Source organism: Microcaecilia unicolor, chromosome 1 (assembly GCF_901765095.1).
Source record: "Microcaecilia unicolor chromosome 1, aMicUni1.1, whole genome shotgun sequence".
Lineage (NCBI taxonomy): Eukaryota > Metazoa > Chordata > Amphibia > Gymnophiona > Siphonopidae > Microcaecilia > Microcaecilia unicolor.
The window spans coordinates 641,208,097-641,224,600 of record NC_044031.1 but is presented as its reverse complement, the minus strand read 5'-3'; the positions used below and the strand labels follow the sequence as shown (position 1 = coordinate 641,224,600).

The 16,504-nt window shown below is 44.6% G+C and overlaps 1 protein-coding gene across 5 annotated transcripts in view; it reads left to right on the top strand.

The window, feature by feature from the left end:
- The window catches only part of LOC115482242 (glycine N-acyltransferase-like protein 2), a 51,480-nt gene extending 47,029 nt beyond the window's left edge, over window positions 1-4,451 (top strand). For all 5 annotated transcript variants that reach the window (XM_030221927.1, XM_030221911.1, XM_030221902.1 and 2 more), the window contains one exon: window positions 3,585-4,451. In XM_030221927.1, the coding sequence (XP_030077787.1) occupies window positions 3,585-4,005 (421 nt within the window). In that variant the 3' untranslated portion in view covers window positions 4,006-4,451. The remainder of the gene's footprint in view (window positions 1-3,584) is intronic.
- Window positions 4,452-16,504: the final 12,053 nt, after the last annotated feature.

Below are 16,504 nucleotides of genomic sequence, written 5' to 3'. Positions count from 1 at the left end.
ATTCGGGATCATTATATGGAAATCTCTGGGACTAGAAACCCCTATTTTTAAGACAGATAGACTGATTTTCTGATTACTGTGGCCCTAAAGCTGATTATTACTCAACGGAAAGGTACTCTTACTATGCAGCAATAGTGGAATATGATTTGTTTATTGCTTAAGTATGAACAACAATGTCACCTGTGCTCTTGCAAAAACTATTGGTTTAAACTAGACAAATCTATTAAGAGCAGAAGTTAACAGTTAAGTTTTGTTTATAATACAATAAAAAAAAGACAGTATGGCATTGGAGGCATTGGAATAGCTTTGAGCTATAGGAGATCATATAGCTGATACAATTGCTATATGATGCCGCCAAGATAGATTTACTTTAAAGAGTTTTTCTTGTAGGTTGTTAAAGTATGATTTCCACTACTTTTATTGCTCGGTTAGGACACTCCTCTTTATTGTCTCAGAATCCCAAACAGTAGCATGCTTTCACGCTGCTAATTCCAGAGGCAAGCAGTGGCTTTCCCATGTCTCAATCGTAGACTATGGACTTTTCTTCAGGAACTTGTCCAAACCTTTTTTTAAACCAAGAGATGCTAACCGCTCTTACCACGTCCTTCGGCAACGAGTTCCAGTGCTTAACTATTCATTGAGTGAAAAAATATTTCCTCCTATTCCTTTTAAAAATATTACCATGTAACTTCATTGAGGGCTTCTTTTACTAAGCCACGCTAGTGATTCCCGTGTGGCAAATGAGAGGAAGCCCATAGGAATTGAATGTACTTCCTCTCATTTGCCACACCGGGAATCAGTAACCCGGCTTAGCAAAAGAGACCCTGGGTGCCCCTTAGTCTTTGTACTTTTTGAAAGAGTGAAAAATCAATTCATGTCAAGATTTTGAAGACCTCTGTCATATTACCCTTAAGTCTTCTCTTTTCCAAGTTGAAAAGCTCTAACCTCTTAAGCCTTTCCTCATATGAGAGGAGTTCCATCCCTTTAATAGTGTCAGTTTCCTTTCTTTGAACCTGTTTGAATTCTGTTATATCTTTCTTGAGATATGGTCACTAGAATTGCACACAATGTGAGGTTGCATTTATGTTTCTCTTATGCAGGGGTGTGCTGGTAAATATTTAACAACGGGCTCTCTCTCCGGGCATAGCCGACCCTGAAATTTTTTTTTTTTTTGGGGGGGGGAATACATGCCTCTCTCTCCCCTCGTGCGGGCACGCTAGGCATACCTTTGCGGAACCCCACTAGCCAATAAATGGACTGCCCCCATTCTCTGCTGCTTGTTTCTGGCTCTGAGCAGCATGATGGAACCTTCTTGCGCTTGCATGAAAAGTCCCAGCCTGATGCTCAGAGTCAGAAACAAGGAGCAGGGAGCAGCAGCAGCAGTCTATTTACTTGTCTGGTGGGGCCAGCATTACTGCCAGCAAAGTAAAAATGAATTCAGGAGGGGGCCCAAGCCCACATTTTGGGAGTCAGTTGTTAAAGTAGCCATCGGGAGGCCTACTTTAACAACTGGCTCCCAAAATTCTTAAAAACTTAACAAACGGCTCTCGCGAGCCCGTGAGAGCCTGCTCCAGCACACCACTGCTCTTATGGTTCTTTGTTGTTTAATTGTTTTTTTAAGTAATACCAATAAAGAGATTTTAACAAAAAAAAAAAGTTCTGAGAAGGAGCCATTTGTCTTAATACCTGAAATGTTCTTTGTTCCATATGCAGGATCCCAGAGTCAGTTTAAATGCTGTTGTTTCAATGCATGGATGAGACAATGGTGCAGAGAAGAGGCTTATACATTTGTTAGGCATCGAAGGACATTTTTTGAGAAAGCAGAGCCTAATTTAAAACAATGCACTTCATCTTGACAAGAGTTAGAACCCAGCTGCAACCAGTGGCGTAGCTACATGGGGCCTGGGCCCCTGTAGATTTGGCCCTGGACCCCCCTGACGACGACCCTGTCGACCCCCCCCCCTCCCGCCACCAACCCTCCCCCGCCGTCACCGTGGGCTACCTTTGCTGGCGGGGGACCACATTCCCCGCCAGCCGAGGAGGTCCTTTTCTTCCTCCGAAGGCTCCTTCGTTCTGTTTCTGACGTCCTGCACGTACACGTAGTCAGAATCACAGAAACAGAACAAAGCCTTTCCAGGACGTCAGAAACAGAACGAAGGAGCCTTCGGAGGAAGAAGAGGACCTCCTCAGCTGGCGGGGATTGGGGTCCCCCGCCAGCAAAGGTAGCCACAGCGACGGCGGGAGGGGGGGTCGAGAGGGGCGGGGGGGGGTTGGTAATGGCGGGAGGGGTGTTAGCGCTGGGGGGGGGCAAAATGTGCCCCCTCATCTCGGGCTCTGGATCCCCCTCCCGCCAAAGTCTGGCTACGCCCCTGGCTGCAACTGCTCACATTTTCAAAGGAGATAAAACATTTTTAAACCACCAGTCCCGCCTCCCACCACCGGCTCTGGCACAGACCGTATGTCTGCCCAGCACTATCCCCGCCTCCCAACCACCAGCCCCGCCTCCCATCACCGGTTCTGGCACAGACCGTATAAGTCTGCCCAGCACTATCCCCGCCTCCCAACCACCAGCCCCACCTCCCACCACCGGCTTTGCCACCCGATCTCTACTAAACTCCTGAGGATCCATTCCTTCTGCATAGGATTCCTTTATATTTATCCCACGCATGTTTGAATTCCGTTAACGTTTTCATTTCCACCACCTCCCACGGGAGGGCATTCCAAGCATCCACCACTCTCTCCGTGAAAAAATACTTCCTGACATTTTTCTTGAGTCTGCCCCCCTTTTTTAAAATCTGAAAGCATGCATGCACTTGGCACCCATTGCCACCTTAAATCATTTGGAAAATTGACGTCATATTGTATAGCCACAGAAAAAAAATTAATTTCCTCTCTGACCACAAATGTGGTAACTACATAGTTTGGCATTTTTTCTGACTATGTAGCTGTATCATTATACCCACCAAGATCTTTTTTTTCTAAAATTTGTATAATTCACTTTTAAATTGATTTGTATTATTATTTCGATTGCTGCTGGAAAACAAAGATCCATAATCTCATCACACTTTTGGCTATGCTGCATGGATATTCAGCACTAGACCAGATATGATTAGTGGTTATATTGGACCACACAAATAGCAGTCCTATCTTTTACCGCTATAACTTAACCAGTCAACTGCTGAATAGTGGCCAAAAAAACCCGGATATTCAATGTCAGTCACCAGAAATGGCCCAGCATTGAATATCTGGGTTTAACACCGGCGGCAGGCAGTCAAAGTGCTGCCCACTGCCGGCTGAATATTGGGGGGGGGGGGGGGGGGGGGGGGTTAGTTTTTCTAATAGAAATAACCACAGTTAATACATTAACTTAAAGGCTCCTTTTCATATCATATAGTCACAGTAAGCAGGCTGTGCTTCAGTAACCCTGGTCTGGATAAATGTAATGTGTTTATTCATTGTACTTTCTAGAGTAAACTTATTCACTGACTGAGCAGTAAAAAGGTTCTGTGCTGTGCTATTCCTCATTCCTGTCTTTCCTTGTTCAGCACTGAGAAGTCTGACTTGTTGTTTTATTTGTTTTGCAGAGATGGTCAGATCTTTCAAATAGCTCCATTGAAGGAGTGCCACGCTGATCAAGTAAACCAGGGTTGGGGATTTGGAGGGAATGAGCGCAGTCGGCGTTATATACAGCGCTGTATCCGCCACTTCCCTAGTTTTAGTGCTGTGGATTCAGATAGGAACCCTGTCTGCTGGTGTGCCTCAGAACAGTCTACAGAATACAGGATGGGATATACTGTACCTGAGCTTCGCAATATTGGGTTAATGAGTCGCTTAATGGAACTGTGTACCAAGCCATCTTTCCTTACCGTGAAGGACGCTCCAATCTTCTGTCATGTGGCAGAGAGCAATGAAATTTCACAACGAGCTACAGTTAAAGCAGGTTTTCATGTTGCTCGGGGCAACTGGTATCAGTGGACCTGCCATCCAATCAGAAGTCCACTCTAATCTGGCATTGTCTCTGTTAGCTTGTTCTACATTTTCAGTCACACGTTTAGCTCTATGTCTCTCTTAGTATGCCAACATAGTTGTTCATAGTAGGTGCCATGTCCAATCTCGGCACAAATCATTCCTATCTTCCATCCAAGCACTTACAATGAATCAAGTTGCCTACTGCTGTGTGATCTGACTAATTTCTTTTTTTTTACAGTACTGTGGGCAAATCTCATATTGATTTAATTAATGCCAATTTAGTGCATCTTACCCATAGACTTTGTACCATTTCTCAAAAGTACAGAAAAGGTGACCAAATGATAAAAGGGAAGGGAAACTTCCCTATAAGGAAAGGCTAAAGATGCTCTTTAGCTTAAAGAAGAGAAATAGAAGTCTACAAAATAATGAGTGGAGTGGAATAGGAAGACATGAATCACTTGTTTACTCTTTCCAAAAGTACAAGGACTAGATAGAAAGCACGTAATGAAACTACTAAGTAGTAAATTTTAAACAAATCATAGAAAACCTTTCTTTGACAAGAAATTAAGCTCTGGAATTCATTGCCAGAGAATGTGGTAAGAGCAGTTAGTGAATCAGGATTTAAAGATGGACTTTGGAAAATCCACACTGGGATAAGCAGCATAAAATCTGTTTTACTCTTTGGGATTCTGCCAGATATTTGTGACCTTGATTGGCCACTGTTGGAACAGGATACTAGGCTTGATGGACCTTTGGTCTGTGCCAGTGGGTCTATGCTTATCCTATATAATAATTCTCACCTCCAACGTTCTATGCTTGGGACCGTGGCTCCCTGGCTGCAAGTGGTCTGCGAGGCAGACACGCACGGACGTCACTGACATCAACACAGCTGATTCGAAGGCAAGGGGAGGAGTAGGTTTCCCTACTCCTACTGCCTCAGAATCAGCTGTCACCCCCCCCCCCCCCCCCGGAATGCCAAAAACCGCACCCCCCCTCCCGCCGCTGTTGTGCACTACCTTCGGGTGGGTTCCTCAATCATCTTCTCAGAAAGTTTAACTCCGTGCGTCTGACGTCAGACGCACGCAGAGGAACTTCCAGACAAGATGATTGAAGAACCGACCCGAAGGTAGTGCACAACAGTGGCGGGAGGGGGGTTGCGGTTTTCGACGTTCCGGGGTGGGATTGACAGGTTCGCGGAAGGGGGGGTTCGAGGGGGCCGTAGCACGGGGGAGGGGGGGGAATTGCCTGCCTAAGACCCGTTTCCTTGCCTACAGAAACGGTTCTTTTTTACTAGTCTATATAATAAAACGCACCTCCAACATTCTGAAGCTGACTGCATGGCTGAGGCATTCCTGCTCTCTGTATCCATCTCCTAAATTGACATTGCGTACTTCCGGGTTCGTCACAAGCAGAAGTGATCAACCACACGAGGTTTCTCGGCTTCAGAATGTTGGAGGTGCATTCTATTAAATAGGATTGGTCAGTTCCTTGAAGCACAGCCAGAGCTCAGCATCCTGCACAGTAACGCTCAGACACCAGAGAGAGGGAGGGAGGGGGGGCCTGACACCAGAGTGGGGGGGAGGGGAGGTATCTCTGTCACACACACATTCTCTCTCACAGTCAATGTCTTTCTCTCTCACTCACACATTGTCTCTCACACACTCTGTGTCTCACACTGTATCACATTCACTCTCTATGTGTTACACAGTCACTCACACACTCTCTTGGTGTCATACACTCAGTCTCACAGAGAGTCTGTCTCTCACACACACACTCGCACACACTGTATCTGTGTGAAACAATCTCTCTCACACTGTGTCTCACATACGCACTTGCACACACTCTCTCTCACAGACACACTCGCACCCAGACTCACTCTCTCACATACACACACTCGCACATTCACTCTCTCTCTCACACACAGTCACTCTCACATACACTCTCTCAAACATACACACTCCAAGGAAAACCTTGCTAGAGGCCGTTTCATTTGTGTCAGAAACGGGCCTTTTTCACTAGTATACTTATAAAATTGTTGTGGATACCAACTATTTATAGTCACTTTTGCTTGATTTTTGTTCTGGTAGAATTTTGCAGAAAAGATATGCATATAGATTTGAAAATGCAACTTACATATCTACTTTACCTCCCCTGATCTGCAGTAACACAAGGGTGTAGTGTAGTTACCCTAAGGAGCAATTAACACACAAGGAATGTCTAGGGCTATGTTAATAAAAATAAAAGTTCCCTGCAGGTTCGAATAGACATCTGATCTACTGAAGGATCTTGCTCAGATGCAAAAATAAATTTGTTTTATTGAAAACTAGTAAAAAAAGGCCCGTTTCTGCGTGAAATGAAATGGGCGCTAGTGGGCACAGGACTCCCTTCCCCTTCCCTTACGCTGCTATCCCTGGTGGTGTAGAGGTACCTGTTCACTTGGGGCAGGAAAGAAAGAGCACCCTGTTTCCTGCCCGTAGCACTGCTGATAGCTGCCCTGCTGCATCCTGTGCGAGTCCTGCTCTCGGCATTTCAAAATGGCTGCCGAGAGTTGAAGTCTCACGAGGCTGCTTCAACTCTCGGCGGCCATTTTGAAATGCCGAGAGCCGGACTCACACAGGATGCAGCAGGGCAGCTAGCAGCAGCGCTCCGGGCAGGAAAGCGGGGGCTCTTTCTTTCCTGCCCCCAGCGAACAGATACCTCTACACCACCAGGGATAGTAGCGTAAGGGGAGGGGAGGTGATGGGAGGAAGAGGGGGAGACCGGGGGCGGGGTGGTAGCGTGAATGGGGCGGGGTGATGGCGCGAAAGGGGCGGGGTGATGGGCACGTCCTCGGCGGCTTGCTTTTGTTAGGCTGTGTGCAGCGATTCGTTGGAAAGCTACTCCCCGTTCGTTCGTTTGCGTTGTTGTGTACTTGTTCCGCCCTCGACGTCATCACGTGTGATGCGAGGGCGGGGCATGGAGACATGGTGAGTGTTCTGGCTTCACCACCATGAACTTACGAAACGGTGTCTGAGTGGCTGCAGTGATGTCAGTGTCTTCAGAACGTTGAGGGTGCGTTTTATTATAGTAGATATGATCAACAAATTATAAAGCCAGAGTACACAAATCTTTTTTTTTTTTGCAACAAATAAATCACAAAATCTATATCTGATTTGTTATAACAACTGGGTAATTCCTAACAGTGGATTGTAACACACAAAATAAAAACATTACCAGCGCAAGTGAAACTACACAGCCCACACATTCCAATTAGTCTAACTTCACTTTTGTCTGGCCAAAACGATAGGCGTGATCGTGGCTCAATGTTGAGGGTTACTGAGTACAAGAACTGTTCAAATCTAGTCAGCTGCGGTCAATCCTCCTGGCTGTAGCTGGTATTAGAAGAATGAGCAAAGACTGCCATAACAGGATGGCCAGGAATACAATGAAGACTTTTTCCACTGTGCCAGGAATTTCAAACTTCTCTGGTGTATGGGGATCAGAGGCCTAACTACAAATCTCTTTTTGTCTTCAGCACTTGTAATCACTTCTGCAGTGTCTTCTCTGTTCCTGCTCAAGCAGCCTTTAAAGAGAGGCTAAAATCTTAGTTATTCTGATGTGGCACAGAGTCCAGAGTGTGAACCAAGTTCTTCATGCAACTCCTCTGAGAACCTGTCTGATGACAAACAGGATAAAAACAGCTTCTCTTGACTAGCTGAGACTGGATCTTCAGGGCTGCCAAGAGACAAAGCTGGACCCGGGGCAAAAGATCTTCAGGGCCCCACTGCCCCAAATTAATTCACCCCCAACCCATTGCTGTTGCCTTCACCATCTCCCCCCCCCCCCCCCCCTCCCGCCACTGCTGCTTTTCTCCCTCCCCACTGTTCTCACCTACAGGTTCCTGCACCTGGCAGCGATTCAGTCAGAGGCCGTCACTGAGGCTTTCCTTCTGCCGTGTCCCACCCTCTCTACTGCAACTTCCTGTTTTATCCCCCGTCTCCCCCTCTCGGTGGCCCTGTTGATCTTCACTGCACTGAACAAGAGTATGAAAAACCAATTCCATGATGGTCAGTGTTCCAGATGCTTCCCTCAAAATGGTTCAGGGTAGAACTGGTTCTAACTGGTGCACATACCACATTGCCTCCCAAGATTGTTCAAGCTATCCACAGCTGGGAACGTCACTCACCCCCATGTCCACACAGTGAACAATAGACAAAAGTGGTTTACAGATGATTACCTAACTTTTAGAAGTCTTCTAAAAACACATTTCTTCATTCTGGCCTTTCTGAATACAAAGAACTATTTGAATTTTACCCACACTCTTTTCTTAATCTCGTTTCCTATCTAGTCCTGCCTAATTATGCTTTCAACTATCCATCCTTAATTATTTGTTTGTCCTTGAGATAGTCTAAATCCCTGGTTACTTACTGCACATGTATTAATTTGCTGCTTCAACTTATTGCAATTTGTGTTATATTCTGTATATTATTATGTTTTATTCACTTTATTGTTTATTTGTAAGCCACAGCCTAATGTGGGATATAAATGTCATGAATGAATAAATAAATGAGTGGAGAGTGCATGTAGAAGCATTAGTTAACACGATGCACTTATCGTACACCAACTGACTAACACACAGTTAATTTGGGATCACTTCCTGCTTCCCAAATATGAGGTGCTAAGTGCATCTGCATTAATGGGGAGCAGGTACCATGTGTTAATCAGAATATTAACACATGACCTGCAATACAAAATACAGGGAAAACACAAGTGTTAGTTTTGCAGTTGTCACACACTAGTCAGCAATTAAGGGCTTCTTTTACCAAACCACGCAAGCGATTCCCACCACAGCAATGCCGACAATGCTTCTTGGGTCTTTATATATTATTTGAGATAGAGGGGGAAAAAAAGATGTTTTTATCTGCTTTTTCTCTATCCTAGTTCACTGTATTAGGGCAAATCTCTTTTTCTTTAGTGAAGCTGAGGTCCAGGATTAGTTTTTCCTACGAGCATTGAAATCAGTTATTAAACTGATAGGCTAGAACAGGTCTATGTGCTAACAATAATTTATGCTCACAATTGGAATTTTACTATTTGTGTGGGATTTGTTTTTCTTTTTTTTAAATTGTGCTTTGATTATTATGGGATCCTTTAAACATGCTGCGGGAAAAACGGCCCTTGGGTAGTGGTGGGAGCCATTTTTCTTGTGTGCCAGGGCCTTTTTTACCACAGCAGGTAAAAAGCCCCCCTCCCCCCAAATGACCACATGGTAAGATAACTCTTAATGGGTGGCCATGCGGCATGGAGCACTTACCCTGGGTTGGCGGTAAGGGCTCCCACAGTAACTGGGCAGCGCACAGCAATGCCCAATTACCAGCGGGTTACCGCCATGCTAACCATTCCCATAGTTTTTATTTTTTCCACAGAAGTGGTGCACGCTGACCCGGATCTACCGCCGGTGGCCACATTGGGCCGACAGTAGTCCCATAATAGCATGCGGTAAGCCTGTGTTGGGCTTACCGCCGTTTCATAAAAGAGCCTCTCTGTGATTATCTATTGGTATTTAAATATTGTTAGTTGTATATGAAATATTTGTAATATTTGTTTTGGGCTTTTGTGACTCCCTGTATGACATTTGCTAAATTTTAATAAATACAATAGATATGAAGAAGGTGCAAAAGAAAACTGATGAGCTAGATAATAGCAAATAAATGGGAACTGATAGAATTCATCCAAGAGATATAAAGGAACTCAAATTAAATTGAAGATCTGCTACTGGTAAGCTGTAATCCATTATGCAAAGCTACCTCTGTACCTGAGGACTGAAGGATAATAGTAACTAAATTCTAAAATTGGCTCAAGGTATGAACAAATATCAGGAGACCTGTGAGCCTGATGTCTGTGCTGGGTTAAATAGTCAAAGCTATGTCAACAAAATTACCAGATACATTCCATGTATTAAAAAAGGAGGAAGGAAGTCCAAACGACAGGCGCATGGTTAAAAGCGAGGTGAAAGAAACTACTGGAGCTAAAAGAAAATCCTTCAGAAAATGGAAGGATCCGACTGAAAATAACAGGAAATAGCATAAGGAATGGCAAGTCAAATATAAAACACTGATAAGGAAGGCAAAGACAGACTTTAAAAAGAAAATTATGTTAGAGGCAAAAACACATGGAGGGGCATAATCGAAAGGGACGTCCTCGTTTCGATTTGGACGTCCTCGCAGAACGTCCCTATCCAGGGGTGGGGAAACCCGTATTTTCAAAACAAGATGGACGTCCATCTTTTGTTTCAATAATACGGTCAGGGACATCCAAATCCTTAAATTTGGTCGTCCCTAGACTTGGTTGTTCTGATTTTCGGCGATAACGGAAACCAAGGACGTCCATGTCAGAAATGACCAAATGCAAGCCATTTGGTCATGGGAGGAGCCAGCATTCGTAGTACACTGGTCCCTCTGACATGCCAGGACACCAACCGGGCACCCTAGGGGGCACTGCAGTGGACTTCAGAAATTGCTCCCAGGTACATAGCTCCCTTACCTTGTGTGCTGAGCCCACCAAAACCCACTACCCACAACTGTACACCACTACCATAGCCCTTACGGGTGAAGGGGGCACGTATATGTGGGTACAGTGGGTTTTGGAGGGCTCACATTTACCACCACAAGTATAACAGGTAGGGGGGATGGGCCTGGGTCCGCCTGCCTGAAGTGCACTGCACCCACTAAAACTGCTCCAGGGAACTGCATACTGCTGTGTTGCACCTGAGTATGACATTTAAGGCTGGCACAAAATATTTTTAAAGATGTTTTTTGAGGGCGGGAGGGGGGTTAGTGACCACTGGGGAAGTAAGGGGAGGTGATCCCCGATTCTCTCTAGTGGTCATCTGGTCAGTTCGGGCACCTTTTTGTGGCTTGGTCGTAAGAAAAACAGAACCAGGTAAAGTCGTCCAAGTGTTCGTCAGGGACACCCTTTTTTTCATTATGGGTCAAGGATGTCCATGTGTTAGGCACGCCAAGTCCTGCCTTTGCTATGCCTCCGACATGCCCCTGTGAACTTTGGTTGTCCCCGCGACGGAAAGCAGTTGGGGACGCCCAAAATCGGCTTTCGATTATGATGATTTGGGCGACCCTGTGAGAAGGACACCCATCTTCCGATTTGTGTCGAAAGATGGGCGTCCTCTTTCAGAAATGAGCCCACAAGTGTTTTAAACTATTAAACTATTATTTATGATTAATTTGTGAGCAAATTCATGAATATACTATTGCACAACGATGTGTGCTGTTCTTCAGTAGGTGCCTATCAAAGCAACAACTCCTGGCTTCTATGTAGGTCACTCAAATGGGGGAGAGGATCCCAGATCCATGCACAAACTTATTAGTTAATTACAAATTAAGAACCAATTCCATCTATGCTGGATTTAAGAAGGGTGTTCTAAAAAGGCTACAAATGACCCTATGAGGCCATCCTACAGCAGGTGGTGTTGGATGGTCATCTGCTTTGTCCCTGGCTGAACTGCAGAACTACAATGGGAGGAACCGGTGCATTATGAGGAACTGAGGGGGGAGTGGCTTTCCAAATAGACAAGAAGTCAAAAGCCCTATGACAGAGCAGGGGAGAGAGAGGCCTCGGGAGGAGCGAGCCCAGGAGGAGCAAGGTCCTGATCAGAGACCTTGGAGAGGGAGAAGTGAACCTAAGGGAAAGCAGTGCCTGAATTGAGATGACTGGAGTAATGAGGCCTGGCTGAGGTAAGCTAGGAGTATCTCTGAGTTGTTTGTGACCTGTTTGAAAATTACCATAAGCTTTGAGTATAAATACTAGTGTATAGCTGGGGTAAAGCCCTGAGGATATGTAATTACTCTACACTTGTGATAAGCCCATGTGCATCTTTAGATTGTAAGCTCTTCTGAGCAGGGACTGTCCTCATTTGTTAATTTGTACAGCGCTGCGTAACCCTAGTAGCGCTCTAGAAATGTTAAGTAGTAGTAGTAGTAAAGTTAAGGAACTAAACTGCATAAGAGTACTGCATTATTAGTACTGTTTACAAATCCTAATAATAAAGAACCCAATCAGACCAAACTTGCATATGTAAATAAATAAAGCAAAATAAGGTATACAAATAACATGAGAAACTGAACAAACATTTTTTTTAACCTGCATTCCCTTACAACGAATGCCTCCCACCCTTCAGGGCTTCAGTAGATTTACATGGTAGAACTGAGTCCTCTTATTTTCATATATGGAACTGGAACGTTTGGTACTGCTTACAATGAACTATATAAGTGTGCAGTAGGCCAGGCTTGGGTGAGACTCGACCCATGGAGCAGAAGTAAGAGTCTGTGGTTTGGGCGTGACAACCCCACAGCCGCAATCTGTGTTGTGAGCTGCCGCCAGAGGCTGGCTTACGGCTGCTTGCTGAACCGCCAGGGTGGCGCCCCTCTGTATGCCGCAGACTCTGTGAGGAAACAAGCCCAAGAGTACATGAATATAAAACTTGAATAAAAAACTAATAATTATGTTCTTGAATTATAGAGAACTTGGATGTGTGCCAAGAAAGACCTTACTATGACTTGGCCCTGTGAGTTAACAGGACCAGGAACTGTGTTATTGTAAATAAATACTTTTATGTTGAAGTTATACCTTCTGTCCGGTTGTATTATTTACCCACCCACGCCCAAACCTGATTTGGGTGTCTTACAGGCCCAAAATGCTGCTGCTAGGTTTGTCTTCAAGGTATAGAGTCACTCCATTATTATGCAAACTCCACTGGTTGCCCATTAAAGCCAGGATTATTTTTAAATTATATGTTTTGATCTCTCAAATATTATACGGCATGTCTCTGGATTATTTGCAGCCCTTAATAACTATTCCCCTACACAATATAAACTCTGGTCGTAGGGACTGCTTTAGACTTTATTTATTTATTCATACTTGTATCCACAATTATCCAAAAACAAGTTTCGGTTCAATGTGGCTTACATTTAACAGTTGTTAGAGATTACTTCATCTTCCAGATTGCAAGAGAGTGTGTTATAAGTAAGTTCACTCTGATGACTTTAGATACCAGGGTGCTAGGTGGTGGAATTCCCTGACAATGGCAATTACGGGTCAGTCTGATTACTTGGTATTTTGTAAAAGGCTGAAATTTTTCCTGTTTGAGAGATTTCTATCCATTGATGGAGTATCTTAGATTGCAACTGGCCATCGACAGTCTATATTTGATATTTTGTTTATGGCTTTGTAAACCTTGTCTGTTGTTTATTTACTATTAGTCACATTGAACTCAAGTATGTTTGGGATAATGTGGAGTATAAATGTCAAAATGAATAAATAAAGTAGAATTAGCAAGCACTTAACTGGCAAAAATTAGAAATTGCACCCAGATCTATGACAACGGATTAAATTTCATAGTGTACAACTCAAAAGGGGACATGGCCATGGGAGTTGCAAGGGCAGGTTAGGGGCTGTGACAGAACGGTGGGCCAGATTCACAAAGCTTACTTTGCTATTAATGCTTGCTTTATAGCCAGGAATGCACAAAAGGGTTTTCTGTGGCTCTAATGTATGCCATTAGCAGCCACCAAGAACTACTACTACTACTTATCATTTCTATAGCGCTACAAGGCATACGTAGCGCTGTACACCATACACAAAAAGGCAGTCCCTGCTCAAAGAGCTTACAATCTAGATAAGAACCCCATGCAAATGTATTCCAATGAGCTCATTCGTAATCTAATGTGTGTTCCAGGGGATGCACAGCTCCACAGCAGCCCTAATTTAACAAGCAAATTTTACAACTGCTGTGGAGCTGTCGGACAGGAGAGAAGCACAAGCAGGAAGCTATAAAGGCTGCCAGCTTGTGCTTCCTACCTCCTACCTCCCAGCACCCCCCCCCCCCCCTGATTTTGTTTTAAATTTCCCTGGTGGTCCAATGGAGCACAACCCCCCCCCCCCCCCCCCCCCCCCCGCATCGTTTTATTTCCCCTGGTGGTCCAGTGGACCATGACCCCCCCCCCCCCCCCGTGACTCTAGAACCTTTTTTAAAAACATTTCTGGTGGTCCAGTGGACTTCCCCTGCACAGGCGCAAACCCCTTCCCCTGCACAGGCACACACCGCTCCCTCCCGCACCCGACCCGCACCCCTGCCCCTCCCTGTACCTTTACAACAAGGTGGAGGCAGGAGAGAAGGAGCAATAGCTCCTGCCTCAGGCCTGTCTGGAAGAAAATGGCAGGCATCATAGTAGTTTACAATTCCATATTATAAGTTTAAAAAATAACATTTTAGAGCAGAAAGGAATAATAGCAAAGAGCAAAATATAAGAAAAATACTGTTTTTGCCTAAGAAACCAGGATCCCAAGCCCTGGCCAAAAAGCCAAACCAATCTAGTCTTATCAGTACACCAAGTTGGCTTTTGTAAAGAATGTGGCACTGGTGATCAGGTGCTGACCTTATTGAAAACAGATCCCAGAAAAACCTCAGATCTGGCATAGTGTTTATCTCACAGCAACCTATGACACCATCTGGCAAACTGGTCTAGTGATACAGCTGATTGAAACATCCCCTACTTGGTTATCAGAGCAGTGGAATTCCTAATTTGCAACTGTCAGTTCAAGGTCATTTTGATAACAAAGTGAGCACTTGGAAACATCAGAAGAATGCATTGCCACAAGGATCAGTGCTTTCTCCAGCACTTTTCAATTTATAGACAATCTCTAAGTTACTCAGTCCAGAAAATGTGTTTATGCAGATGAGATATGCCTTAGCTTGCAAGCATGCATCTTCTAGGACCTGGAGTACCAGTCAATGTGAAAAAGTGACACCAAGTGGCTGGATTTAGGGAGGTGGTTTGAGAATAAGGGAGAGAGGGCGGACAGTGGGCAGGGAAGTGGAGTGGAGGGAAAGATGCCAGACCATGGATGGGGAGAGGAGGGGGAGGCAAGCTTATAAGTCTTTCATTATAGCCAGTGTTTGAGTTGGCTACATTGAGATGTATTGCATCAGACAATACTGATGATAGCGATGTCTTGGACATTTTGATTGACTGACATAGTAACTTAGTAACATAGTAGATGACGGCAGAAAAAGACCTGCATGGTCCATCCAGTCTGCCCAAGATAAACTCATATGTGTATACCTTACCTTGAATTTGTACCTTACCTTGAAATTGTACCTGTCTTTTTCAGGGCACAGACCGTATAAGTCTGCCCAGCAGTATTTCCCGCCTCCCAACCACCAGTCCCGCCTCCCATCACCGGCTCTGGTACAGACCGTATAAGTCTGCCCTCCCCTTTCCTAGCCTCCCAACCACCAACCCCTCTTCTCCCCACCTGTTCCGCCACCCAATTTCAGCTAAGCTTCTGAGGATCCATTCCTTCTGCACAGGATTCCTTTATGCATATCCCACGCATGTTTGAATTCCGTTACCGTTTTCATCTCCACCACCTCCCGCAGGAGGGCACTCCAAGCGTCCACCACCCTCTCTGTGACTGACATAGATTACGATTGGCCTGGGCTGAGAATGTGCAATCGATATACTTGAGATATATTATGTTTATATATATAAACATGTTTAATGTTTTAAAGAGTGTTTTAGCGTATGACTAAATTTCACATCATGCAAAATAATTGGATATATTCTTGGGCTTCCATTTGAACTGACGTCGCTTGTTTTAGGCTTGTTTTTTTAGGCAAAATGTGTTTGTTTCCCCACAACTACTTGGCAACAATGGCTTTCTGAGAGAGCCCAGTCTTCCTAGCAATCCTTTGTGATTGGCAGCTATTCTAGGGGCTGATCCCTCCTTAATCTACTGTAATTCCATCAAGATTTTTCACCATCTCCCAAAGTCATTCCCCAAGACATTTCTCAAGACATCTCCCAAAGTCATCTTACCCCATGTCATTCCCCATTTATTTTCTCTGAGTTCTCCCCTTTATTTTCCTTGAGTGTTACAGCTTTTCCTCTCAGCTGGGCTGAGGTTCTGGCCATCCCCTTGCCTCCAAGGTGGCTAGATACAGACTCTATGGGTAGAAGGGCACAATTCTTTTACGAGCAACTGAACTGTAAGTTGGATTTTCTTTCTTTATTCTAGTACTACAACAAAGAAGATTTGCTTAAGAATTGAGAGTCTACTGGTGAAGCTTCTGCTTGGGGATGGTTTATGCTGGCTGTTTAAGTACATAAGTACATAAGTACATAAGTAGTGCCATACTGGGAAAGACCAAAGGTCCATCTAGCCCAGCATCCTGTCACCGACAGTGGCCAATCCAGGTCAAGGGCACCTGGCACGCTCCCCAAACGTAAAAACATTCCAGACAAGTTATACCTAAAAATGCGGAATTTTTCCAAGTCCATTTAATAGCGGTCTATGGACTTGTCCTTTAGGAATCTATCTAACCCCTTTTTAAACTCCGTCAAGCTAACCGCCCGTACCACGTTCTCCGGCAACGAATTCCAGAGTCTAATTACACGTTGGGTGAAGAAAAATTTTCTCCGATTCGTTTTAAATTTACCACACTGTAGCTTCAACTCATGCCCTCTAGTCCTAGTATTTT